Source organism: Pelecanus crispus, chromosome 10 (assembly GCF_030463565.1).
Source record: "Pelecanus crispus isolate bPelCri1 chromosome 10, bPelCri1.pri, whole genome shotgun sequence".
Classification (NCBI taxonomy): domain Eukaryota; kingdom Metazoa; phylum Chordata; class Aves; order Pelecaniformes; family Pelecanidae; genus Pelecanus; species Pelecanus crispus.
Window position 1 is genome coordinate 31405025 of NC_134652.1, and position 26757 is coordinate 31431781.

General features: G+C 39.5%; 1 protein-coding gene across 2 annotated transcripts in view; it reads right to left on the reverse strand.

Annotated features, from left to right (window-relative positions):
* Positions 1-4257: 4257 nt before the first annotated feature.
* Positions 4258-26757, reverse strand: part of PARG (poly(ADP-ribose) glycohydrolase) — a 71843-nt gene continuing 49343 nt past the window's right edge. For both annotated transcript variants that reach the window (XM_075717551.1, XM_009484214.2), the window contains 6 exons: positions 24965-25112; positions 19302-19380; positions 17748-17856; positions 13355-13460; positions 7817-7945; positions 4258-7048 (listed from right to left, as the gene is read on the reverse strand). In XM_075717551.1, the coding sequence (XP_075573666.1) occupies positions 6882-7048; positions 7817-7945; positions 13355-13460; positions 17748-17856; positions 19302-19380; positions 24965-25112 (738 nt within the window). In that variant the 3' untranslated portion in view covers positions 4258-6881. The remainder of the gene's footprint in view (positions 7049-7816; positions 7946-13354; positions 13461-17747; positions 17857-19301; positions 19381-24964; positions 25113-26757) is intronic.

Genomic DNA, 26757 nt, shown 5'->3' on the forward strand with positions numbered 1-26757 from the left:
ATTTGAAAATGTTGATGTTTAGCCCTGATTCTGCCTTTGTTTTCCTGGTTTGTTTTGGTTTTAACAGGTACTATTAGCAATTTCTGAGAATAAATGTAACTGTCCCCCAACGATCAAAATAATTTTCTACCCATCTCCATAAAGTGAGTGTAAAAGAAAGGTGAAAACACTGTCTTTGAGCAAGAAGGTTGCAGCTTTCCCCTTTTGCCTCTTCACACACTCCTCCACCCTGAAAGGGAGATGTCAGATGCTCAATAGCCATTCCAGAACACATCCAACCAGGATTTACAGAGGTTTCACTTCTCACACACTCCAGACGCCGTTCCTAATGTGAATTACAGTTTACACAAAAGCTAGCAAACATTGTACTTCTGGGCAAAAATACCAGTAACGCCTTTAACCTTTAGCTAAGGTCAGACACATTAAAGAAGTGATGACATAAGGACACATTAAAACAAACAGTTTGTAATTTGTCATAACTGCCTTCCTACAGAAATAGCCTTCAGAATTGAAGTTCAACAGTTGTGTAGGGACAGTGATTAAACGCTTATACCTGTATGTGTGTCTTGCATCCAGACTGGTAGCATCTTGTGCGGTACCACGTTCTGTTTCTTGGTAACTTGAAACACAGACTTTAAAACCAAACGTGCTCCACTGGTTTTTCGCTCCCTTCCTATTTAGCGAATGCAGTTTTCATCTGTGCAGAATCTCACTTTGATAGCACTAATTGCAAAAGGAAGCAGCTATAGTAGGTATAAGAATTCCAAGCAGTTGCAGAAGGCATCTCTTTAAAGAACAAAAAAAAGCTGTCACTGAACTGGGCCTCCCAAGTGAGTATCACGGAGAACAGGGGAGACAAAGCGTCTGCGGCAAGTTCCGGACAGGCTGGGTAGGCGGTTACCTGCGTGTTACGTGACTTCTCCAAGAGGAGATTTACACAAACCACCGTTTACCCGCTCAGGCAGAAAGAGGAGTTGGGGCTTTTCGGTGATCTTTGCCTAATCAGGCATGCTTTTACCATTTACACCCAATGAGAAATCCCCTCGTTGTACTTCATTGCTTTAAAACTTGAACATCAAAGCGGTCCTCTTAGATACTTGGAAAAGGAGTGGGAAAGAAATCTCCCCCTTCTACTATCACCTGTTCAGTTTACTGTTAAAAACTAAAACGAAACCCTCTCTTTTTCTTGTTAGGCAGATAAGCTATGGAAAAGATTTTCAGTGCAATCCATTTTCCATTTGATCTGGAGAAGAGCTGACTGTAAAGGCTGAGGTGTGTGAGCTGCGGAAACCAGCCAGCGGCACCGTCAGACTGTAAAGACAGCGCAGTCTCTCTGTTGCGCCCAGGTTCCACTGTCCTCCCCTTGGCGGATTTATGGCTGATGAACTACCTATTAACGATCTGCGCTCCCTGTAGTTTGCGACAGCTTCTTTAAGCCTCTGCAGTGTACGTATCAACTAGCCAGCACGCGTAGCAGAGCGTACGCACAGCCGCAAACATCACAGCAGCGTGCCACAGTATTTCCGAGAGGACTTGGAACACACCAGCGCTTCCTTTAACCGCGTACCAAGCGCCGCCTACCAGAGCCACGGAACATGACCCCGGCTGGCAGCTCAGTTAAGCAGAAATTGATGGCATTGCTGTAATGAAGTCATCAGCGACAGATACCCCCTGTGCAGCTTCCAGGTCACACTCGCTTAAGCAATGATAAATGAGCGTGAAACACTGTGAGCACAAAAGAAGATCATAAATACTCAATTCTTAGTTAAAAAAAAACCAAACCCAAAAAACAACTTCAGACAGCTGTAGCATCTTGCAGTTCCCATGATTTTATGGATGCTCTCACTCTTGTCAAAAATGTACCACAAAATAGTAAGACTTTTTGCAGATTTAAAAAAAAACAACAACCAAAAAACAACCCCAAAAACCCCCCAGCCATCCATTCAGAGCAAATATTGCATCACCCTACACTGGCTAATACGCAAATACATCGGCGATCCTTACAAAGCTTATAACAGCTTTTGGTATCCCAAGGTCTGACATCCATCTGTCTGTCCTTCTGTCACAGAAAGCTGCTTAGGCTGACAAGATGCAGACTGTAAATGTCAAAAGCTGTGAAATTTAGTTGTCTAGGACTCCTCTGTCCAAGTACTGACATAAGTGGGAGGCCAATGGTTTGCAATGGAGAAAAATGGGAAAAGTCATAGAATCATAGAATCGTTTAGGTTGGAAAAGACCTTTAAGATCATCCAGTCCAACCATTAACCTACACTACCAAGTCCACTCTAAACCAATCAAGGGTAGACTAGACTAAACCATGTCCCAAAGTGCCACACCTACCCGTTTTTTGAACAGTTAAGTCCATGGGGAAGCAGCCCTTGCAATTGTGCTTTATCCCTAAGGAGTTATCTCCACGGGCTCTAGTTGCTTTCAAGAATTAATAAAGCGTATTCCTGAGGGTGTTTGCCGATTACAGTTAGACCAGTGACAGCTCCGGACAGGAGAGACTGGCAGCTGCTTCCCCACTGCAGCAGCAAGCGTGAGCACCCTCTCCTGCCTCCCCATCACCTGGGATTTACAAGGTACAACCTGAAGGTCATCACGCTACCAAATCCGTCACCTCCACATTGCCCAACACTCAGCCGAACGCCTCTTACAGTCTGTCACCTCCACATTGCCCAACACTCAGCCGAACGCCTCTTACAGATAATGATACCGCGTTGGCCATTTGCATGAGAAGAACTGAATCTAGCACCAGGAATGCCAAGCCACGCCTGAGGATGATGCCAGAGGGAGCGTGGCGGCGGGCACCCCCGCTCAGCCGCGACCACGCGCCTCCCTCCTGCTGCTGCGGACGGGCCTGCCGGTCAACGCCTTCCTTACTGTCGCTGCTCTACTACAGACCAAATCCCTTAGCATTAACACTGCAAACTTCAATGAGCTCGCCTACATCTAAAACCTTAGGAGCAATCAGAAATTATACTTAAAACCAGATTTTTGAAAAACAGTTGTACGTCTTTTCATTTAGGAGGACGTCAGTCCCACTTTTACAAACCGTGCAAACATTCATGCAACATGTTCATTATTTATATCTTTTTAGGGTTTTATTCACTTTTATTTAGTTATATTTCCTTCTTGAAGTTCAAAGAATAATCAAACACTTGCTTACCAAAAGCAAATTGGGAATTAACATCAAAATGTCTGGATATAGCCATACACACGTATGAAATCTCACACTCATGCTAACGCCCTTCCAACTTACAGTAGTTACTTCCTTTTTACATTGCTACACAGACGGGAGCAACCGCTACAATATTGTACAGTAAGAATAAATTACTTAACTATACTTTATGTGTCAAAATACTTGAATTATTAAGTTTACTGCTAGAACTATCCATAGTATTGTGCCATGTACATTCAAATGTGCTGGAATTTCTCTGTCCTGGAAAGTATATTACGAGACAAAGCACACAACATTGCTTCAGTCAGAGTTTTTTAATTGTATTCCTACAAAATCATGTAAACATTAGCATACAGATCCAGAAAAATCAATATAATATAATGGTGCATAAACTGTAAGTTTAGAAGAACGTCAGGAACACTTCAACAGTTTATAAATTAATATATACAGTAATGGGTACTCATCATTAGATAAGAACACCTCAAAACTGAGGAATTTAGGTGCAAGAGCTGTAAAACAACAGAAGTGCTCCGACACCAAACTTGACTATGAGGCAACATTGCAATCTACGTGACTGCCTGTTGTTGTTTCATATTAAGCATTCAATTTAGCTGCTAAAAAGTATAAAGCAAAAGTTTTCGTAGGAAGTTTATTTTTATTTGAAATCATATAGCAAACATCCCTAAAGTAATAAAAAACCCAAAAAGCTGAATACTCCATAAACAGGTTTCTAGAAGAGTGAAACTGAAGCTTACTAGGCTGCACAAAGATCATTGGCATCTCCATTCCACGCTACTTCCAACAGAGCACCAAAAGGCATCTCTAGCTAAGGAAAACGTTTCAGGTAGTTTATAAATGGAGGGTGGTAGGTGGAGGGAAAAAGAAAGAAAGATGCAGAGCACGTATTGGGCTGAGGCAAAATTCCTGCTTTCACATGCAGCATTCTGGGCAGTTTAGCTCTTTACTGAATTAGAAAGTCATAGGAATGTAACACCATCGTTAAGTTGCTAACTCTGGGCTATTTTGCTAAAAAAACAACCCCAACAAGAAAAAAACCCCAACCCCCCCCAAAAACCCCAAAAAAACCAAGAAAAATATAATTTTCAGCCTGTCTGTGATCAAAGTCACATTCAAAATGTTCTTACGACATTGCCCTTTAGGAGATCAGGGACACACAGTAGAATGCAGGATATATCACTCTTAGTCAGATGATAAACTGAACAGAAAACGAGTTAGTATTTTCCTTTTCTCCTGTCCATACAACCATATTTCATAAGGGGAAAAAATGTGTGGTAAACATATCCTAAAGAATGATCTCAAATAAAAGGCATTCTTCCCCATATTAGAAAATTCTCAGATATCAGTGAAAATACAGACTGCATAAAATGACCAGGATGATCCCAGAAACACCTGACACTGCAAAAACTCTCTTAACTGGATACCCTATAATATGATCTTCCGAGAATGTTTCCAAAGTTAAACATATTTTTCTGTTTCTAGAGTTGAAGTAGAATTTTATGCCATCTTATTTTGGTACATTTTTCATACCTGACAAATCACATCCCCTCACAATGAAAATTAATATTGCACTAATAAAGATGTATTTATTTACAATAAAGGGGAGGTCACACCTAGCCACCTAAAGCTTTTTGCTATATTTTCTTCCAGTTGTTTAGGAACAAATTCTGTTCACCTTTTCTATAGGAAATCCTGAGTAGTAAGGTGAAGAAGGTTTGGCAAATAGCACCAATTTTCCATCACTTGTCTCAATTAACAGGGTACATTTATCATCCGCAATGCATCTAGAAGCACTAGCATAGCTGAACCTAAATGCCCAAATAAGAGCTTCTTATAAAACACTGTTATTGCTATTGCCAGAATCTGAGCCAACACTGAAACACCAGGAGCAGGAGAAAAGATTGCTGCCAACTCTGAGGACACAGGTTGCAAACACAGAAAAAGGCCTGAAATGCCAGCCCAAATCTTTTCCTTATAATGGATGGGGGTGAAGAAAACTACAGCTGGTGGGAAGAATAGGAAGAAACCCTTCAGCTGCTGCGCCTGTCACCTTCCAAGCAACATGCTTCCAAGCTGCCCGCTTAGCATTAATGCGAAGGTGCAGCACTCTGAAGGTGTTTATAAATGACCCAAACTCTTTGCTATTGCTTCCACCAGAGCAGCTCAAGCAGCCAGTGCTTCATTGTAAGCCAGACTGCCAACAGCTTCCAGCATTTAATTACCGTGTTGTGTTTTGGGCCCAGAGAGGTTTTATCTGCCATCAGCCAAAAGGATATGCTGATACTAGAGCCTTAGCTCACTACGTTTCCCACTGCGGTTTTCACTTGTATTGCTAAACTGGTAGTAGCAACCATGACAGACTGGAAAATCTAACACTGAAGAGGCTAAACTTAGCAATTTGGGCTTAAACTTAAACTGGGTTTAAACTACTAATGGACAAACGTTTCACTGGATTGGCGCTGTACATAGACCTGGAAAAGTTTTATCACAGATGTATCTGCAGTTTTGTGTAAACTATTAACGTACTACAGCAACACTAATTTGGTATTCACAGAGATAGCTCTAGCACAGTTTTTACACATCGTTTGCCCTCTCTTCATTGTTATCGTTCCCATGCCTAAAATGACACAGGCCCAAACTCCTAACAAGACCTCCTGTTCTTATCTGTAGCCTGCAGACTGTCCTCCCACTGATAATGTAAGTGATTTCCATTTCCTCACTCACGTTATCCCATGGGGATCTTAGACTCACATATATGCACACTGCGATAAAAGAGAACTGATATGACAATATAAACACAACTAGCAGACCTTAATTCAAATGATATCGCCAACAACAGTTAACCTTGAGAAACTTCAAATATATTAACGTGTCTAAGACCTTGTTCAGTGTTGTAACACATAGCACCAACAAAATGGTATTGGAGAGTTTCATGTGAAAATGTTTCCCTCTGCTTCTAACTTTGGTCACATTTCTCATTTTCCCACCCTCCCATACTTCATTTTTTCTTTACTTCGTCATGCTAACTTTTATGTCTGATTGGATAAAGACAATGCAGTTGTGAAATGCATTATAGCTCCTCCAGAATCTTTCCATTTTTAACCATTTATTAAAAAAAAATAGATTAAACCCAGGACATTTTAAGTTAAATTAATAAAAAAGTTGGTAAGAACAATGAAGGTACCGTGGCATTCTTAAAGAGGTAATCAGATTATGACAATTTTCAGTAAGAACGATCATTACAACACTTCTAAAATCATCCCAGGAGTTACATGGTTGCCTGTACTCCAGCAGTAAGCTTACATGAGAAATCCACATAAGATCTCTGAAAAATAAAGGCAAAGGAGTACAGAGAAATCTTCCGAAGTCTTTCAGCAATCTCTTGACTGAAATACAAATGTGTACCAAAATGTCCTGCTTAACAAGGTATAATGCAAACCAGATTTACCAAAGAAATCTTTTCTGTACACACATGAACAAGGTTTTCATGTATGAAACCATCAAACAAAAAAACCTTGTCTCTCAAGGGTGGTGGGTTTTTTTTTTTGTTTGGGTGTTATACATAACTACCAATGCAATCAATATATATATTAAGTTAAGCCAATTCATACATTATACCCAGCAATTCACACAATGTACTAGTGGGAGGAGACAAACAATGTTCTGATCAAATACATTTATTTTAATCCTCAAAGGACAACCCTTTTTCTTCATCATCATCATCGTTAGAATCTGCATAGCACTCAACAGTGTTGTATATGAAAGAGTACAACTTGACATCTGGTCCTGAAGTAGAACAGCTTCTGCATTCTTCATTATAATACCTCAGTAACAGCCTATAAATGTCCCCTTAAAAATAAAAAGAAATAATTAAAACACATGTAAGATCATGCCATATGAAGAATATATGATTGCAAATGAGGACTAGAAACGCACACTCACACTGAGATAGTGGCTAGGAACATCTCTTTAAACGAGCAGTGAAAGAGGAGGAAGACAATGGTATAAGGGGAACGTGACTGTTCCCAAGTTTGTTCAGAACATAGGGTGGGCTCCCTCAGCTTCCTGCTGAGCTTTCTACACAAGCTATCCAAACGTTAGGCTTGCATACGTATTACTTAGAAACGTATTGCCAATTACCGAGCTTTGTGCTTCTGTCCCAGAAATTAAAGACATGTAACAATTACAGTGGGGCAATGGATACACTGCTTTTCTTGTATTGCTACTGGATAGCACATCTTGCAAGATCAAGCCAGAGCCACTGTAAGACAAATCTGTATCAAGAATGCATAAGCAGATTTTCGCCTTTTAAAGCATTTTGAGTTATATTAAAAACTTTTGCAAACTTTCTGTCTACCGCATGTTATCTGTATTTTTCAAATTCTGGAGCATAACTCCCAAGTGAATTAGAACAGGATTCTAGAAGTCTTCCAACAGATAAACACTGCACAGTTGACCCTGAATCAGAAGAGTTCCCCACTCTGGAAACAGGTACAAATAAACCAAGACCCATTTGCTTGTGTTCAGGACTTGATGACAATAATTCTTATCGCACAATTTCCACTTACAGAGACAGTTAAGTCTCTTTGCTGTATGAAAAGGTTTCTTTATGCTCACCAACAGTTTGGCCCTTCTCACAAAGAAAAGTGTGCATGCTGTAAATATCCCGCATCAGCTCCACATCTCCAAAGGTAAAATAAACAACATCACGTCCAGCCTCAGCAGCTGCCAATATCTGTATTAAGGCTGAAACGACAAAGAAGATTACACACATGAATATAGGATAAAACAATTTGCTGAAGGGAAAAACACAGCCTAAGTTTAGAGCAAATAATCATACTGCCCATCTCCAGGTGAACGCTGCAAAGCAATTTGAACAACGGGTAGATAAGTATTAATTCCACTTTTAAAACAAAGTAAAGAATACTGGGCACTGCAGCTCAGAGCACTGAAGTATTCTGCTGGAGTCACTAGTGACAGCCACCCTTACTTTCCAGATAAACAACGTGCTTAAAAATCAATGGGGTTTTTTTGGTCCGTGTCCACCCCCAGGCAGCATGCAGCCGTAATTATCCAATAAACGCGCACGACAGCATAAGAAGACAGAGCACCATCTTATATCCTGATTTAAGCTGCTTGCATCGAGTCACAAATAGTGGGGTAAAAAGCATCCATTAGCACATCACAATTTCCATTCTCTGCCACCCTTCAGAAGAAATGGAGCCAACCCTTTCACTAGTGTCGTGGTTTAACCCCAGTCGCCAACTAAGCACCACACAGCCGCTTGCTCACGCTACCCCCCCCCAGTGGGATGGGGGAGAGAATTGGGAAAAAAAGTAAAACCCATGGGTTGAAATAAAGACAGTTGAATAGGACAGCAGAGGAAGAGAAAATAGTACTAATAATGATGATAAAAGAATATACAAAACAAGGGATGCACAATGCAATTGCTCACCACCCGCTGACCGACGCCCAGACAGTTCCCGAGCAGCGATGGCTGCCCCCTGGCCAACCCCCCCCCCCCCCCCAGTTTCTATACTGAGCATGACATCATATGGTATGGAATAGCCCTTTGGGCAGTTTGGATCAACTAGTCTGGCTGTGCCCCCTCCCAGCTTTTTGTGCACCTGGCAGAGCATGGGGAGCTGAAAAGTCCTTGACTGGTGTAAGCACTGCTCAGCAACAACTAAAACATCAGGGTGTTACCAACATTCTTCTCCTACTAAATCCAAACACAGCACTATGCCAGCTACTGGGAAGAAAATTAACTCTATCCCAGCTGAAACCAGGACAACTAGGTAAGCTACGCAAAGCAGGAGCTGAGCCAACTTTCAAGCTCCCAAGAGAAGATCTATGGTTCTGCAACCTCTTACTGTGCAATTTAAGGTGTCCATCTTGCCTATAATAGAAGTATGCAGCATGGAATACGATGGCTTGTTCTGACCTATAAAAAAAGTGAGCGGTGATGCCAAGAATGCAATTCAGGTTATTTAGTTTCCAGCTTTATGCCAAGCTCACTGGACCAAGCTGCATCCCAAGTTCTGTCAATGGCTAACGTTACAAAATAGACAGACTTTGTTTCCCTATATAGAAAAGAAAGAAGAATGCTTCCTATCTTGGAAACAGATTTTTGAAGATTCATCTGGAGAAATCATCTGGGGTACTGATCAATGGTCCAGCTGAGCCAAGCTAATGACCCACTACAACTGGAGAAAGTGGCTCTGGTCCAGCTACATCTTCTCCCTTCTCACCCACCTCCTGACTTTTCTGCACCTCTCAGGTGCTCATCAGACATCTCACTGAGCCAATTCCATTCACCAACATGGCAGAGACGTTATACGACAAAAGAATAAAAGTTAATTGTTTTGTGCTAGTTTACCAGTTGAACTGGCTGAGTGAAGGGTTTGCTAAGAGCCAGAGCTGATGCAAGGGCGGGCACCAGACCATACAGCCAAGAACAGGGAAGGGGACAAGAAAAACCAGGACCCTTTTAGGTAGCACCAAACTACGACAAGAGCACAGCTTTTTCACCAACCAGTACTGTGAGGACTACAGATGCATGCAATCAATCACACTTGTCAGGTACTGTTTACAGCAGTCCAACTAATGGACCCCAGCAACTATTTCATCTATTGTGGCTTGTCTTATTTTAGAGCCTATGGGTGCAGTTCTGATATTAATTCTCTCCTTTTCTACCCAGTAAGTACAGTTAATTAAAATGTGATTAATATTGTCTTTGCAAAGATTAATTTTAAATAAAGTAGCGTACGTACTGCATTACCACCTGCTAGTGGAAGCTAAATAGAAAGCTATTGATAGCTCAGCTCAAGAACCTTTCACATTTTTAAAGAGAGGCCTAATAAAATACTGCATTCTTTAAGCAAAAAACCCTCTTGTAAACCCATAGCTAAAATTATAAATTACACAATTCACACGTGAAATTAATCTCAATCTGGGAATGATATTTTAATTAAAGTACTGAACCAGCTGTGGATTTGGTAAAGCTTTTAACAGGTCTAATTAACTAGCTTGCATAGGGGAACAGAACCTAATGAATCTTATTATTCATTCCAAATAAACAATGCAGTTTCACTTGACAGAAGATATTAAAAATATCCTACTGTTTATTTTGAATTGCTATAAATCTATAAAACGAGGGTCAGAATTTCTGTCTTCACAATCTTCTGGGCATTAATGACATACAATACCATATGAAATTTCCATGCTACTACTACTACTACTAATTGTTCAAAATAATAATAAGTGTTCAAAAAACGGGTAGATGTGGCACTTCGGGACATGGTTTAGTCTAGTCTACCCTTGATTGCCTTAGAGTGGACTTGGTAGTGTAGGTTAATGGTTGGACTGGATGGTCTTAAAGGTCTTTTCCAACCTAAACAATTCTATGATTCTATGATTCTATTCTAATACAGAGAGGAGCATCACAGGAAGAAGCAACAGAGCCTGTGGTACAGGGGACTGGAGGGATTTGGGCTCTCTTGCCCCTTGCGCCCAGCCGATGTGACCCAGTTAACTCTTCTGGACTCACACCTGAAGGAATGGCTGCGCTGACATACCTTCTTCTGCCACCCAGCGAGGGTGGTGGAAGCATAATACAAACCCCTCTGGGGACAAACTCCCCTCCCAGGCCCTCATGTTGAGTCCCTTTTGTCCAGAGGAAAGGGTGTTGTTGCCAGGGGCTCCCCTCCTGCGGTACCGTTGCAGCAGCGCAGCCAAGGTCCAGGGATCAGTGCGAGGAAAGTGGCACCAGAGACAGAGCAGGGGCAAGCAGAGCGGAACTCCCCTGCTGCGGGCGCAGCAATGCTGCGCTGGCCTAAACACCCAACACTCCTTGGGTCGTTGCCTACTTTACACAGTTCAGAACTGCAGTACTGCCATGGCAGCACCTCAACATCGCACGCGTTTACGTGAGGCAAGACACACGCTTTACACTCCTTCCACTAATCCTACAAGGGTCTTTTTAAAGCTGATGGCAGTCTTCCTATTGAACTTTATTTTCTCAGATAAATAAGAACACCAATTCAGCTAGAGACTACTTTCTCACAATCATTAGAAGTTAAATTTACGTATTTATGAGATGCCTCATCAGATCATCTCCTTTGCATTTTCAATAAAACAACACTTTTCCAATCTTTGGACAGTTGCATAGAGCCCCTGCAGCTAGTAATGTTAAATTATCCTCTGGTTTGAAAAGCAAGACAAGATCTTCCAACTTCTCCCAATGATATAAACATACTTTTTCAGTATTGAACAGTCAGCTCTGTTCTGACACAAAACACACATGACAAACTACTGTACTCTTTTGTAGCTCATAGTTTACAAAAAAAAAGAACGAAGCCATCTTGCTTCTAGTCAGCATCAGCTCAGAGAAAAACATCACATACTAAATGACGAGCTCCATATCCCATAGCACATCACTATCACTATCATTTAATTCTCTTTATTAAGTATTGATTTTTCAGAGTCAACTAAGAAATTAAACTGAGTTTACAAAGAGTAACTTAAGTGCATATTAAACCAATATCTTTCTTTGTAAGGTCTGCCAAAAGAACAGGAGAAGACTTGACAGTACACACATAGATTTAGATGAATTTTTCTTAACAGCAGCAGTGCTGTAACTTGCTGTTAAGTGTTAATTCTCGCAGACTTTGGAAAAAAAATAAGGTTGATCCAAAACCAGAGGAAAAGTTACATAAATGAAAGCTCAAACTAAAATATTAAGTTCCAATAAAACTGAATGTTCCAAGTCTTTAGATGCTCTTGTCCTGTCTGGAGTTTATACCCAAGTTACGAAGCACCACGCCTCATGGCTCATTTCTTTGACTACATCAAAGACTTTTACTTATGGGCTACCTCACCAAACAGACTCAGCTCTGATGGTATTTGTCAGTATGCTTCGGTTTTGAGCTCTGACCCATGGGGAGAGGAAGTAAAGCATTGCAGTGAGCAATCCCTATTCTAAAAGTCACATCCAGTGTTGAACAAATAATGGCTTAGATTAGATGAGCCGTATTTTTATCAGAAACCCATACATTAAAAAAATATATACATGGGATATTTACAGTTCAGATCCAAGAGGAGGCCTTATGCCAATCAAAGCCTTTATTAAACCTTCCTAACATAATCGTAATCAAGTATGATCAGATCCTGCAGTAAATACTCTTTCTGATATTGATGATCTGCACTTGGCAGCCCATTTTATCTAATGGAAATCAAAAAACAACTGTCAGGAAATCAATGAGCATTGAGAAGAAATAGATGCTCAGTGAATAACATACATTGAGAAAGAAAACTAATGAAGCTGGTAGACTGATGATTGCTTGTCTCAATGTAACTACCTATAGCTGTTCAGAAAAGCAAATTTTAAATACTCTCCAAATGTCTGAAAACAACAAAAATGTAAATTTCTACTTAGAACTATATGAATCAGGATATAAATTTAAATGTCAGGATCCATCAGTTCTTGATGGGAAAAAGACTTAAATGAATGTAGGCATGTGGTATCTGCCACACTATAAATATTCTAAAAAGAAAAGACCATGATAAAGTGAGTGATATAGCAGGTAAGCCAGGAAAGAAAGAAGCATGTCTGAGTGACTGGAAACCTCTCTGGAATACAGCAATATATAAAGGAGCAAAACTAAACATTAAGCACTGCCAGCAAGTTTGTGTAGCCTTGAAAATTACCAGGTATTTTAAACAGCTTTGCAGATACACAAATTTTAAGCATAATCTAAAAAGACTGCTCCAGAAAGATCAACTGATTTATATGACTGAGAACTGCAATGAACATGTTCTTTTGTGAATTAATATTGTGTGTCCATGCTTTTGAAGGTTTCGGTGCTACAGGTCCTTGTAAATCCAGCATTCCACCATCACGTGCTTACCTCAAACTTTAAACTGAAAATAGCACATAGAAGCAGCAGGAATTTTTATTGTTCAAGGCCACATTACTCATGGCCTAAAGATCAAAGCTAATGAACCAGTTCTATGGACAGTTTAACTATTATTCCAGTTCTTGGCTAAAATGTATTAATTCGAACAAAACCAAAAAACGTACTTGAACAAAAAAGCCAAGAATCAACATCTCAGTTATTTGATTCATTTGGACATTAATGAATTGCTACAATTCACCTTTTAATCGGGAGTCCCCTCCAAAGGCACCACATCCCCAGTTTCCTGTGGCTATTGCAGAGAGATGTTGAGGTGGAACATTGGGTCGAGAGAAGCCACAGTAGGCCTGCAGACAGACAAGAGTCAAGTCAGAAGATGAAGTTGACAGGCAATCTGGTGTGATATTTTTAAACAATAAGATGATAACAATAATCAGTATTGTCTTCTAGCAATACCACATTCAAACTACTTCAATACACCATTAGTCTTCCTTTAAATTTAAGGCCAACCACTAAAGAATTTAAGGCAAGAAGAATTTTGCCTTATTTGGATCCAAGTTAAGAGTTAGATACAGGTGCTGATCCCAGGGATTTCACCACAGCTATAGGAAACTTTTCAGGATAGCCAGAGCAGAGAATAACTTTGACAGCAGATTGTATCATGTTTGTTGCTTTTCAGCCCATTTAGCATACATGACAGCTGAACTGCTGTGTCCAGTATTACTGAAATTCCTCAAAACTGAAAATAAAATACAAAATGGCATCTTAGAATACAGGTCTAATGCAGTAAATGAGGGTAGGAGGAAAAAGCGTGATGTTCACTAAGAAATCTTGAGTAAAGGCAGGTGCTTCCATGTACAGAAAAAATGATACATCTCTTTGGGAAGTTTTTCAACAGTACAAAAGTTTATTGAAGTGGTAGAGATTGAAGTACCCACAGTTTCACTCCAATCTGATCTAAGCTGCAAATTCAGAATTCTGTTAGTTATAGTTCAGCAGGGTACCATGACGCAGAGTTTGCATAAGGAGCACTTACACAACATCAGGTGCATGCAGCTTCTCGAGCTCTCTCAAGTCAGAGCTATTAGTGTGCTTAAGGTCCAAAGCACATTTGTACGAAACTAGAGGGCCAAGCAAGCTAGTACTCTGCCTGTGTGGACAATAAGTCTTCAGATTCCATCCTCCCAGCAAGGGAAATGGATTGGTCTTGCAACAGCATGCCATTTTCTTTTCAGCTTTTATAATGGGCATGTATTTCTCAAGTTGCCAGGACACGGAGAACAAGAACTGTCTCATCAGACACAGTAAGAAAGTCAGCAAATACGTGGAGGGACTTCAGCAACCATGAAGAAAAATATCTAAGAGCTCCCCTGTAATTTTTCATAGCAAATAAAGGATAAAGATAAAAGTAATCACTTTTTTTTTTTTTTTAAAAAGAGAGACAATGCACCAATATTTTAAATAGGTTTCACCTAGGGATACAGGAACATGAAAGCTTTTTGTGCAGTTTTAAACCAGTTGCTTCCATATGGGAAGCAGAAGAGCTGTTCCTTTTAACTACCTAAATGAATCTGTTTTTAAGTTGTACACAATTTCAAATATATGGTATCTTATATTATTTAGAAGTTGTGTGATGTTTACAATTGGTTTGTTTTTATATAAAACTGTTATACATAATTCTCACAATTAACACCTTTTGAAACATAACTGTTCTGCATACCATAATTCTTAGGGAAGCATTTCTTGCCAAAGATGAAGCTGTAGCTTTTTTAAATTGGTGACTATTAAAATAGGCTTAATGACATTTATGAGTGCGATTGCAAGCCCAATTATAAGTCAGTTGCTCCTTAGGATTTGGAAAGTGGAACTTGCAACTGGAAAAAATATTGCTAGTGAGAGTCTTTATTAGGCAATAATCTCAAGGGGCTAGCAAGGATGAAACAGTGACATCTCTTACACATGCATCTGCAAGTCTTAATGCTGAAATCAGACAGAATGATTTTTCTTTTTCTTAGTCTGAACAGCTGACGTCAGACAATATTAATCTTATTTTCTGAGTATGGGTTAAACCAGAAAAGACAGCTACCTTTTGAGAAAACTAACCGAGAGTGAACATCTAGTTTTTTAAGACAAATGGATCTTATAAAGGAGAAATCATATAGGCTTATAAGAAAATACAAGTTGTAAGAAGAATCACTTTAAGTTGTTTCAATCATTTCCTAATGTCTAACAAAATAACAGACAAACAAAAGAACCTCTGGAAACAGATGGACGTTGAGCTGTGTCTACTAATACATAATACACTTGTATTTCAAAGCCTGTGTGCATACACTGTACTTACTGAGGCCTGATTTATTAATTCATAATAGAAATAGTTGCAGCTTATTCCATCAACTTGTTTTCACCCACAGGAAAATCTTAAGGTTAATATTAATTTCAAATCAAATTGAAAAAACCCACCACAGTACATTCAAAAATATCCGATTCGTTAAAATATTACAGAACCTCCAATAAACTTAATGAAGTTTTTACTGTAGTAAACAGGGAATTAACTCAGGCTTAACATTTTCTTTAAATACCAATCAGTCCTTATCAAACAACATCAGCCAAACCAACACACTGTATAAAAGTTGCATAGATCTACCACAATTTATTTTAAAAATTCAAACCTAATCAATAATATTGAAAACTGTAGGCAGATCATAAATTCACTAGAGTAGGTAATTTGAATTTTGTACTAAGATATCACTGAAGTTTACAAAATTTATTTACTGTCTTTTTCAGGGCTAATTTCATTATCAACCATGAAGAAACAAGCTGATGAATGTTACTTTAGTCAAGATGCTAAGGTTTTATGACTAAATGAAATTAGTCCTTTCAGCACTGTACATCGTTTCGGGGCGGGGGGGTTGCGGAAGATGCTAACTCTTTCAAGTATATTTCCTTTCCTTTCCAATTAAGAATTAGGACCACACTGCCCTATGTTTGCATTCATTTAAAATGCATCCTATATTATTCTATACCCTCAAGCAGGAGACTTTAACAATGGTAGTATTGTGCCCTTATATTTAACACCCTAGCTAAAGCAGAGGCCCACTGCATCTATAAACGTAGAAGCACACTAAGCAGACTTTATCATTAGCGTGTTTCGAACACAAATGTAAGCACACTGATACAGTATAACTGCATGAGCATTCTTGTACTCAGCTGCCCAGTAAAAATAGCATTGCCATTGCTATAACAGGCCACAGACCTTTCACTACCTATGCCTTATACTAGCCATGCAAGGCCCTCATTCTGGCCCATTAGCCTTCTTATTGACTTAGGAGAATTTGCTATGTGAACTGGAGATTGATACCAGGCATCTCTTGTTAGGAAATAAAATTTATGCATGGGATAACAGCAAAGGCCTTGAAAACATTGGCACAGGTTGAAAGCTAAGGCCTCAGAACTATAAACAGCTCGCTGATGGCAATTACTAGTCATTGAAAAAGTACAACCTCAAGAACTGGGAAAAGACTGCTTTAGCCTCAAGAAAAGAAGCAGCAGCAAAGCAAGGAGAAAAACAAGTAACATGAAAATCTCCACCATGCAACATGATAAACCACTTGCCATAGCTTAGGAAAGTAACCCCATGTTCCCAAACAATGCAGGGCTGACACCAAGGGCTGGGAACCATCTAGAAACTCAAATATTTATTTTATTTGAGGACAAGATCCCAAATTAGGGAGGGCAGGGGAGAGAAAAAAGACGCCCAACCGCAGTTCCAGCTTCCTTTGTCAAATCACTTTTCAGCCTGGCAACCTTGATGACTAAGACTATTAAGGACCATAGCCATTGGAGCTAACTATGCAATTTTGTATACACACAGCTAAGGCAGGGTAAGGTCAAGGACTGACTGCTTTGAATACATAGTGATAATGATTAATAATGTATAAGAATTATTAGTAGGAAGTGTGCTGTTTCTGAATGTCAAAAGTTTTGTTTAAAGGATGAAAACTGGCCTGACTTATCATTCTTCTGAACATCCCCATCGCTGCAAGCTCTAACTGGCATGTATATATACATACTGAGTTGCAACAGCCCTTACAGCTATTGTGCAAATAAAGATAGGAGATTTATGAACATCTGGACCTGATCTCAAGACGACATCAAAATATGAAAAGATAAACTGTTGGGTCATATGTCAATACTCCAAGAGCAAACAAGAAAGGTGGAAGAAAAGCAAGTGGCACCGTATTTACAACGGGTCACCATGTTAAAACATGAGGCACTCCCTCCTCAACCTTGGCTGGATGGCTGAGGAGGATTCAGCAGAGCCAATCATGGGAAGAGAAAGTCATAATTTAGAAGCAGGACAGGGAAGAGTTAACAAAACTTACATCCAAATTTAATTTATATTTTTCAAAGTTAAATAAAATACACCTTTGAATAGCATATCAAAGCATAAGAGTCATTCTATCTGACAAGCTTATGCTTTAACATTGGACAGCAAAACCCTGAAAAGTACACCTTTTAAGACACAACTAAGCAAGAACTTTCTTAGCCAAAGATAATACAAAAATATTTGAAAAGGTACTATAAACATTAATGAAACAGCCTTAGACTGCAGGCTGTTGTAAGAAGTTACTGGCCTTGTTGAGCTCTCTCCTAATTTTCTCCGGACCAAACTGATCAAGGAAACGTCTGAAGTGAAATGCATCTATAGCAACGATTTCAGTGTAGCGTCGCTGCCATTCATCCCTAAAATTGGAGGGAGGAGAGAAGTAGATGACATTAGTTGTTTAATATGGGCCATATAATTATGATCCAAAATGAGCAATTCCCCACAGAGCTTCTCTGTTAGAAGCTAGAAATGTGAGCTCATAACAGACAATGGAGCACTTTTTTTCTTAGTGGGTCAGGAATGAAAGCAGCATCAGAAATGAGACAGGTCTCCCTATAAATTTAGAAATACTCTGGCTAGACTTTGGGCATAAACGTGAAACAAATCTAATTACACAGCATTATTTATTAGGTACATAAGAATACCGCAAGGTCAAACAAAAGCTCTTTGGCTCTCTGTCTTCCTCCAACATTTAAATGAGAGTAATTGTGTATGTTTCTATACCAAATGAATAATTTTGTGTATATACTATGATAACATTGTTGGAGATATAAATTCAAGAGCTCAGAGCTTTCTACTCAGATTCATAGATTCATAGAATCATTTAGGTTGGAAAAGACCTTTAAGATCATCCAGTCCAACCATTAACCTAACATTACCAAGTCCACACTAAACCAATCAAGGGTAGACTAGACTAAACCATGTCCCCAAGTGCCACATCTACCCATTTTTTGAACACTTCCAGGGATGGGGACTCCACCACCTCTCTGGGCAGCCTGTTCCAATGCTTGACAACCCTTTCCGTGAAGAAATTTTTCCTAATTTCCAGCCTAAACCTCCCCTGGCACAGCTTAAGCCCATTTCCTCTCGTCCTATCGCTACTTGGGAGAAGAGACCAACACCCACCTCGCTACAACCTCCTTTCAGGTAGTTGTAGAGAGCGATAAGGTCTCCCCTCAGCCTCCTCTTCTCCACACTAAACAACCCCAGTTCCCTCAGCTGCTCCTCATAAGGCCTGTGCTCCAGACCCTTCACCAGCTTCATTGCCCTTCTCTGAACATGCTCCAGCACCTCAATGTCTTTCTTGTATTGAGGGGCCCAAAACTGGACACAGTATTCCAGGTGCGGCCTCACCAGTGCCGAGTACAGGGGGACAATCCCCTCCCTGCTCCTGCTGGCCACACTATTCCTGACACAAGCCAGGATGCTGTAGGCCTTCTTGATATTAAGTCTTATTTTGCTACGTATCAGCTGCACCGTGGCACCTGGGGTATCATTGTCAAACTTCTTGTGACATTACAATCCACAGTTCAGTCAGTATCTTAAAAAATTGGATTACATACATATAACTGTAAAATATGTTAGTTTAAGAACTGACGTATTGGCAGGTACTATTTATTAGCATTAATATCTCACTACTAATGAGGTAACTTTCTTAGCTTTCCGGTTCTACTGAAGAGAGCAGGCTCAAACACTCAAATTCTCTATTAAGACAAATGCTAGGAAATACTTAAAGCACCAAGTTTGCAAATTTATAACATTTATTTATTCCTTCACTTGAAATATTTATGTGGAACTTTACCTTGGGGTCTTGTCTTCATGGCTTCTTGCCCACCGGTAAGTTTCTGCATAGCCTGTATACTCACTGTACTGCTCAGTACCTGAAACAAATTATATTCTGTATTACATACAAAATTTGTACATATTTTTTTTAGTTGGCAATTCTTTCACAGGAATCACTGCTTCTCCAACTGAACACGCAGCTCTCGGAAGCAATGGAAAATGGAGAGTCACATCTGCACCAAGAATACAAGATCTTCTGGTAACCAGTAGAAGCTTCTTTTCCACAGAGGATGTGTAGCATCCACCATAGAACATTACAAATGCAGATCTATGTATGCTGTCCAGTATATAACAAGACAACAGCTTTCAACTTTGCCACTCTCAAGTTCAATAGCTTCTCAATAAACTGCCTGTCATCTTTAAAGTTTTACTGGCTAATATCTGGTTAACAAAGACTGTGAGCTTTCGCCCCACCAGCATTTTGCTTTTGTTTTTTCAGGCTACTACCTGTAAACACGATGACAAAACAGTCACTCCACTGTTGAAAATGGGGCAACCCTACTTCATCACAATTTACCAAATGTCTGGGCTGACAGTTTAGGAAACACGAGAAGAAAAATACAAAGAGATTCAAAAGTGTGTATGGTGAGCTATATGTTTATACATTTTATTTCTCTAACAAATTTTATTTCTCTAATAAAATTAAAATCCATAAAGCCAAAGAAAAGCCCAATGGTCAGAAAGCAAGCAGATTTCCAACATGCCAGTGTGACCCAGTTTGTTGCCCTAGAGTCTCTTGAAGGCAACCTGACACAGGTAGGACTATTAAGCTTCCTAGTCTCATTGCCCAATAAATCACCACTTTCCCTTGTTATTGTTTCATTTTGCATTTGTTCAGCATGATTCCTGCACTATGGCTCCTGACACAAATTCTCAGACATCACAGCAATTAGTGGCACTGAACAGACCGAAAGGCCACTGCTCTCGGCTGCAGCAGTCAGTACCAAGAAGCTACGTCTGTATAAGCTTGAGGACCCACAAAACCATGGTCTGGAACATACTTGGCTGCTCTGTGAAAAGTCCAGCAGGGTATCTTGGCAAGCATTAAGGGCTCTAAGTAGCTCATTAAGACCTCCAGTAATTTTGGCTATTATGCTCTACTGTGCCAACTCCTTTTCAAAGGTTTATTGAAGACTAAGGAGGAGAGCATTTTAACTGAGAGTAAGGATCATAATCTTTCTAAAAGGCTGCCTTTCACCTCATTCTCCTGAACCTCAGGACCTCGCTTCAAAACCTGGAGATGCACAGATGCTTCAAAGAAATACTCCTGAAGTATTTCAGATCATACAGGTACAGTCTGGCACAAGTTATAAACAATAAGAGTAAGAAGAGAACCGTTAAGCAACCCCTTAATTACAGTGACACGAGCTATGCCTAGAAATAGAACAGAAAAATAGAACAGAAAAATAGGTTTTAGAAAGACCTATAAGATGACAGCACAAAACATCTGATTACGAAGACAAGAGTAATGCCTAACTATTGCACAGATCGGTTATACTCTGAGAATACAAATGTTTAAATTTAAATGTCAAAGTTTTTCAATCTCTAAATAAAAAAATAAGAAGTTGCAACAATCAAATGTAAAACTATTCACTTTTAACCTCATCCGACACAGGAAATTGAATGCTTGCTTTCAGTCGTCTTAAGCATATGAAACAGAAGCTGTTAAAAAATATTTAAAAAATTATGCATATACTTCAAGACATTTTCCCCATTTACCCATATTTATTATAACTGAAAAGACTTAGCAGTGCTTCTTTAACTCATCTGCCCTATTATCCACTCATTATTTATTTAGAGTTGTCTAGATGATTAACCGTACTGAGGGCACACAAATTCCACTCAAGGCTATTTTGAAAAGTTGCTAGGCAAAATGAGCGGGATGGTAAAAGATTCCTCACCAAGAATTCACCTCCTGTTACAAAATGAAAGTCCTCAAAATTGTGATGACAGAATATGCCTATGTATTCACATACGTCCATGCCCTCACACAAAGGACAACTGTGAGCAGCTTAAGTATTCAGAAGTCAGCCTTCAGCAAGGCTTTTCCTGATGTAGGTAAAATTCAGATTTACCGATCTGCTTGGAGAAACTGGCTGAACAAATAGGAAGAAAAGACAGACAAGGGAATTATGTGACTTTTCTGACAGCTCTCTTTGGGGGACAACATAGCAAAACTTCCAACTTTGAAAAGGAAGCATTTCCTTTGGTGTCTAGCACATGGAAAGAAAAGACTAGGTTATCAAGATACCGTAACAGGATAGATTAAATGACAGTCAGAGTATTAAGCTGACTTCTTCAAGGTTCATTGTTTTCATTAATTTTTATGGAAGTGCAGTGTCTGAGGCTGAAAGCACCAGGAAACAAACAAACAAGCAAATACATGTATTAAAAAAAAAAAATCAATAACGAAGAAACTCAATGAAATCACATGAACTCTAAACTCATGTCCCAGAAAACCAAAGTTAAAGAAAATCAATGGGTTTTCATAAGTGAAGCTCTGGAAATGTGTCAGACAGAAATGGTTATTCAACTGGCAGCACTTCTACCTGTGAACTACTGGGATGCAAACTGCTGTTGCTGGGAGAACAGAAGCAGTACAGGATAAATTCAATATGCTAATGTTTCTGGTGAATCTTTTTTCTTCCCATAAAAAAAAAAGGGGGGGGGGGTAAAAAAAGCCAAGCCACAAATACAGCATAATAGCACAGTTCCATCAGAACTTTAGAAACAAGCTACAAAATAAACTAAAAAAGCCTAAAGTCTAAAGAAAGTATATACAAGTATCGTTCAAAAATACATGCTTTGTGAAACTTGTAATAGTTACAGCATCAGAGAAACAGTGAAATTGCCAAGTGTTAGTGCTTATGGGACCTCATCTATCTAGAAAGAGTTGCAATTATTACTAAAAATAAATATACCTTTCTCAGTCTTCGTAGTCCAGCTTTTCATTTGCATATGATCTGTATGGCCTTATAAAGTTCCCAGCGATTGGGAAAAAACCCACCATACTGTCCCTCTAGTGTTCCTTATGAGCTAGAAGAGGCAGTGCCTAGACAGCACTAGCACTGAATAAAAAGCAGTACCTGTGAAAAGCACAAGGGTATAGTTTTATGGTCACCAATATAAACGCATATTTAGTGCCAAAAGTGAGGGGAAGATACTTCTCCCTTTCAATCAGTTCTTCCGATCTTTATCTTGTGCCACCATTAATCTTCTGGTTCCACAGACAGTGGCACGATCAGCCTGCTAAATCTGGCTGAAAAACAGTTTTTCCCCTCTGAGTAAATTTTCAGCTGAACCAATTATCTGATCTCATTTACTGCACGGGTAATGTGCTTAGAAGCCTCTGAAAATGCATCGCTAAGATGCAGTCAGGACTGGCTGTTGCTCAATCTGTAGATTTAAAGCAAAAATGGAACACAGCTTCATCTGCTCTTAATGCTGCCCAAGTATACGTTAACTCAAAGAGGGGAGAAAAAAGACAAACCCAAAAAACAAACTAAAAAAGCCCACCACACCAAAACCTGAATGAAAAACACTGACATTTATTCACAGCTCTACCAGAAATGCAACTGTGGGAATCTCTGGCATTGCTGCTGACATTTCTGTAGGTAGATGTCTGTGTTGAAGAACTTGACTGTTTGCATGACCAGTTCCATATTCGTTACAGCAGTGACCTTAAGCAGACACTGTGCAATCACAACAAATTTAATTTATCTCCAATTTCTCAGACTCTTCTGCAAATTTAAGCTACACAGTTATACCCATTAGGCCGCTGAGTCAAGATGCATCACAAAGAATGTAATTTATCAGAGGATTGTGACACGCAGTGGAGACTTGGCTAAGAACCGAGGTGGAAAAGCTCCAGGGATGAAATGAAAATGATGGAATGGCCATTTCCATTACAGAAGAACACCATATCACAAATACTAATTGCAAAACACTATAAAGTACGATGGCTCAAGAAAACCAGAAGAACATTGCCGCAGTGAAAAAAAACACCCTCACCTTTATTTGTTCATGCCAAATCACTATTTTTTGCAGGGGAATGGAAGAAGGTCTTTCAAAACATTCACTCAGTGTTTTTCCCCAATCAGTTATTACACAGACTGATAGCTGTGCTCTGGTTTTACCCTCCCCAGAAGAGCCTCACCTGGAGGACAATACTTCAATATGTTAATCTTGTTATAGTATCATATCCAAAATACACAACAGAAATCAGTGATGGCCAAGAACTTTCTGACTCATTTTTTTTAAAAGTTAATCACAAAAACCAATTTATCAGAAAGTTTTCACAGAAAAGGCATTAGTTTTGGCAGGGTAGAAAAACAAAATAAAAACACCGTCTCAAAAGATTACCAACTATAAGACTGAAAACAAAAGATGCTCCGCCCAGTACAATCAATAGCTCAGGACAGAGTAAAATTTGCAAGATCTAAACTCAGATTTCTACTGTGCATGTGAGAGAAAGAAGGGCTGTGGAAGGACTTTTCCAAGAAGTATGTTCTAATACCTGTACAAATTCCTGACTGTTGAGGCAGCTCAGGTAACCAAAACCAACATTTTTACTATAACAAACTGAAAAATATAAAATGTACATAATCTGTTGCAATATTTGCCCAGAGGCTCTCACTGATTAAATATTTTTTCTTTATAGCTATTCTTTAGAGTAAATAAAAAAAATATTATAGTATCATTTTATTTTTCAGTCATGAAAAATGCTCACTGTGTTCCCGTGTATAGAACTGAGGCACACAAAGCATGACCTGGGCCTCTCCAGTTCTTAGCAGTGACATTTGGTGTTTTGCTGCTAACTGTTTGGATCCAACGGATAATAAAATATTCCAAGTTCTATGACAGAGGTGGAAACAAAAGGAAAAATGCTTTCAGCAAAGCACTGGACAGCGCATCTCCGTACACAGCCCCTCAACAACATACTGGAGAATTACTTTAGTTTCTGATGTTGTCATTACAAACCCATAACTAACTAAGGAGTAACACAAACACATGTTCCTAACTTACAACATCAAAATCCTTAAGAGACATTTGCTTTCTAGCCTTTTTAATAGATGCTGATTTTCTCCTCTTCCACTTCCTCCACTTTTTGGTAACCAGAAGGTAGTTCCTCTTCTCAAGAGTTTTCAATCCCACTGATCACATCAAATGTTACAAATTCCAGATGGGAACAAAAAGAAAAAAACAAAGCCAACGCTGCTTTAACGTAACAGAAGCATTACCTGCTAATAGCTGGAACCAGCTAATAGTTGGTAATTGTGCCTTTTACCTATACTGGCCAACAGTATTCTTTGGCTAGGCCTAAAGACACTGAGTCCTGAAACACATTTATATACAGTAAGAAAAGTTCTGTCTGCTTGCTGTCACTTTTTTTGTTTTGGTTTGGTTTTTGTTTGTTTCCTTCACAAAACATGTACTGGAACAGCAGCCCCATGGTCTTAGAGGTGGGGTGAAGGAGGAAGCTCTTTGTCAAATGAGTATTGACTTTATTTTCCTTCTTTTTTTTATCCCTGCAGCATTTAAACATACTAAACTTCAACTTGAAATATATTTTCTATATACAAAACCAGAATAAAATGTGACACATTTTTCTCAGAGACTAACCTGTGATGATAAGACATTCATTGTGATCCAAGACTTCAGTGATGAGCCTCGATACAATCAGTTCTGGGTTGATTAAAAACCGAATTTCTTCTTGTACAAGTCCTGCCCCGGTCACACCACCTCCAACAAAACGGTTTGCAAAATCAACCTAACAAAAATATATTCAGGAGGATTATGAGATAAGCAAACAGCACAAAGTCCTTCCATTTTCCAAGGTAAACAGCATCCTGTACAAATTTCAATAATTCTGTTGAAATCTGCTGCTATCACTTAAAAATACAAGCAGCAGGACAGAGCCTGATTAAGAGCATGCCTTTCTTTTTTTCCTCCTTTCTACTTCTCAGAAAACTTAAGACAAATGAGATTACACAGCAAAATAAAGTTTTATATCTCAAATGCTCTCAGTCCAAGTTTTGTCAGTTTTCTTTGAAGAGCACATATTTAAGAATAAACCACACTTCAGTAAATGTGAAAAATGAGAACAGCAAATTACAGTATTCTTTTTGCATTTTATGGACATTGAAGAATTAAGTTGTCCTTTAATAAGCATTCTGTCCCAGCTGTCCACACTGAAGCATTTTTAGATTAGCACTGCCCCGGTACAATTGTTCTGTACTTAAAAGAATCTCTTACGAATTCTCCTTGAAATGCATTTGAACAAGGCAAGTAATTTTGATCATTAAGGTTTCTGCTTGAAACAGAGAAGCTCTGGACTCTAGTTTTTGCTGCAATAATACATATTTCGCAAATTACATAGACAACAGTTTTAAAAGGATTTGGTTAATTCAGTAAAGTGATTACTATTTATACAAATTAACTGCCCATATAAATTTACAATTTTAAAAAGTCATTTCATCTTTCAAATGCTATTAGCTTCTTACTGATTTTTATTTAGATAGCTGATGAGAGCACATTTACAGGAGGGGAACAAAAGTTGCTGGAGCGACACGAACATCTGTGTAGATTACAAACTGATTCAGGAGTCAGAGTCAAGTCTAAAGCACGCAGACACACAGCTGCTGCAACTGCCAGCGTTCCTGAAGTCTATCCTGGAAATACCAACACGCTTCAATTGTTTAAGATTTGCTCAACTTGACTACGATACAAAAAAGTAACATGAAAACTACCCAAATGTTCAATGCGTCAGGGCCCCAAACGCACTTTAACTGCGCCGAGCAGCCTCACCTCGGGCCCCCATCCTCACCCCCGGCACGTGGCCCCCGTACAAACACACTCCCTCCTCCTGGACCTCACCTGAGACGCATCATGCATGGGCCCATGCCCAGCACTGTCCTCTGCTGATGCCCACTCGCTGAGCGGATGTCTAGGAGTGACCTTGGTGCCCTGCCTCACCACCTCGCCTTTGTCTGATGACCACCAGCCTGTCAGCAGAAACTGTTATTGTCACCATCCCTGCTCTGCTCGTCCCAGCCAGCGACCCTGCCCGCGGAGGCTGGGGTCACTGTCGACTCCTGCATTGTCTTGCCTTGGTAACCCTGCTCCCTCCTGGAGTGAGCACTCCTCCTCTGAGCAGAGATATTTTGCTTGATAAGACTTGAAATAGCCAGGTGGAAAAATATCACATCCTAGGCAATACTCACTTTTACAGAGTACAACAGAAACAGTACACGAAAAGGCATAATTCAACCTTCTCTCAGCTCTGAGGTTATAGTATAGTTGAATAGAGAGAGAGCAGAAAAATGGTTATGAGCAGTTGCTGAGTTCTTAATAATTTCAATACACATTTGAGTGCTCAAGTTCCATAAAGTCATGAGACATTTTAAAGTCTGAGC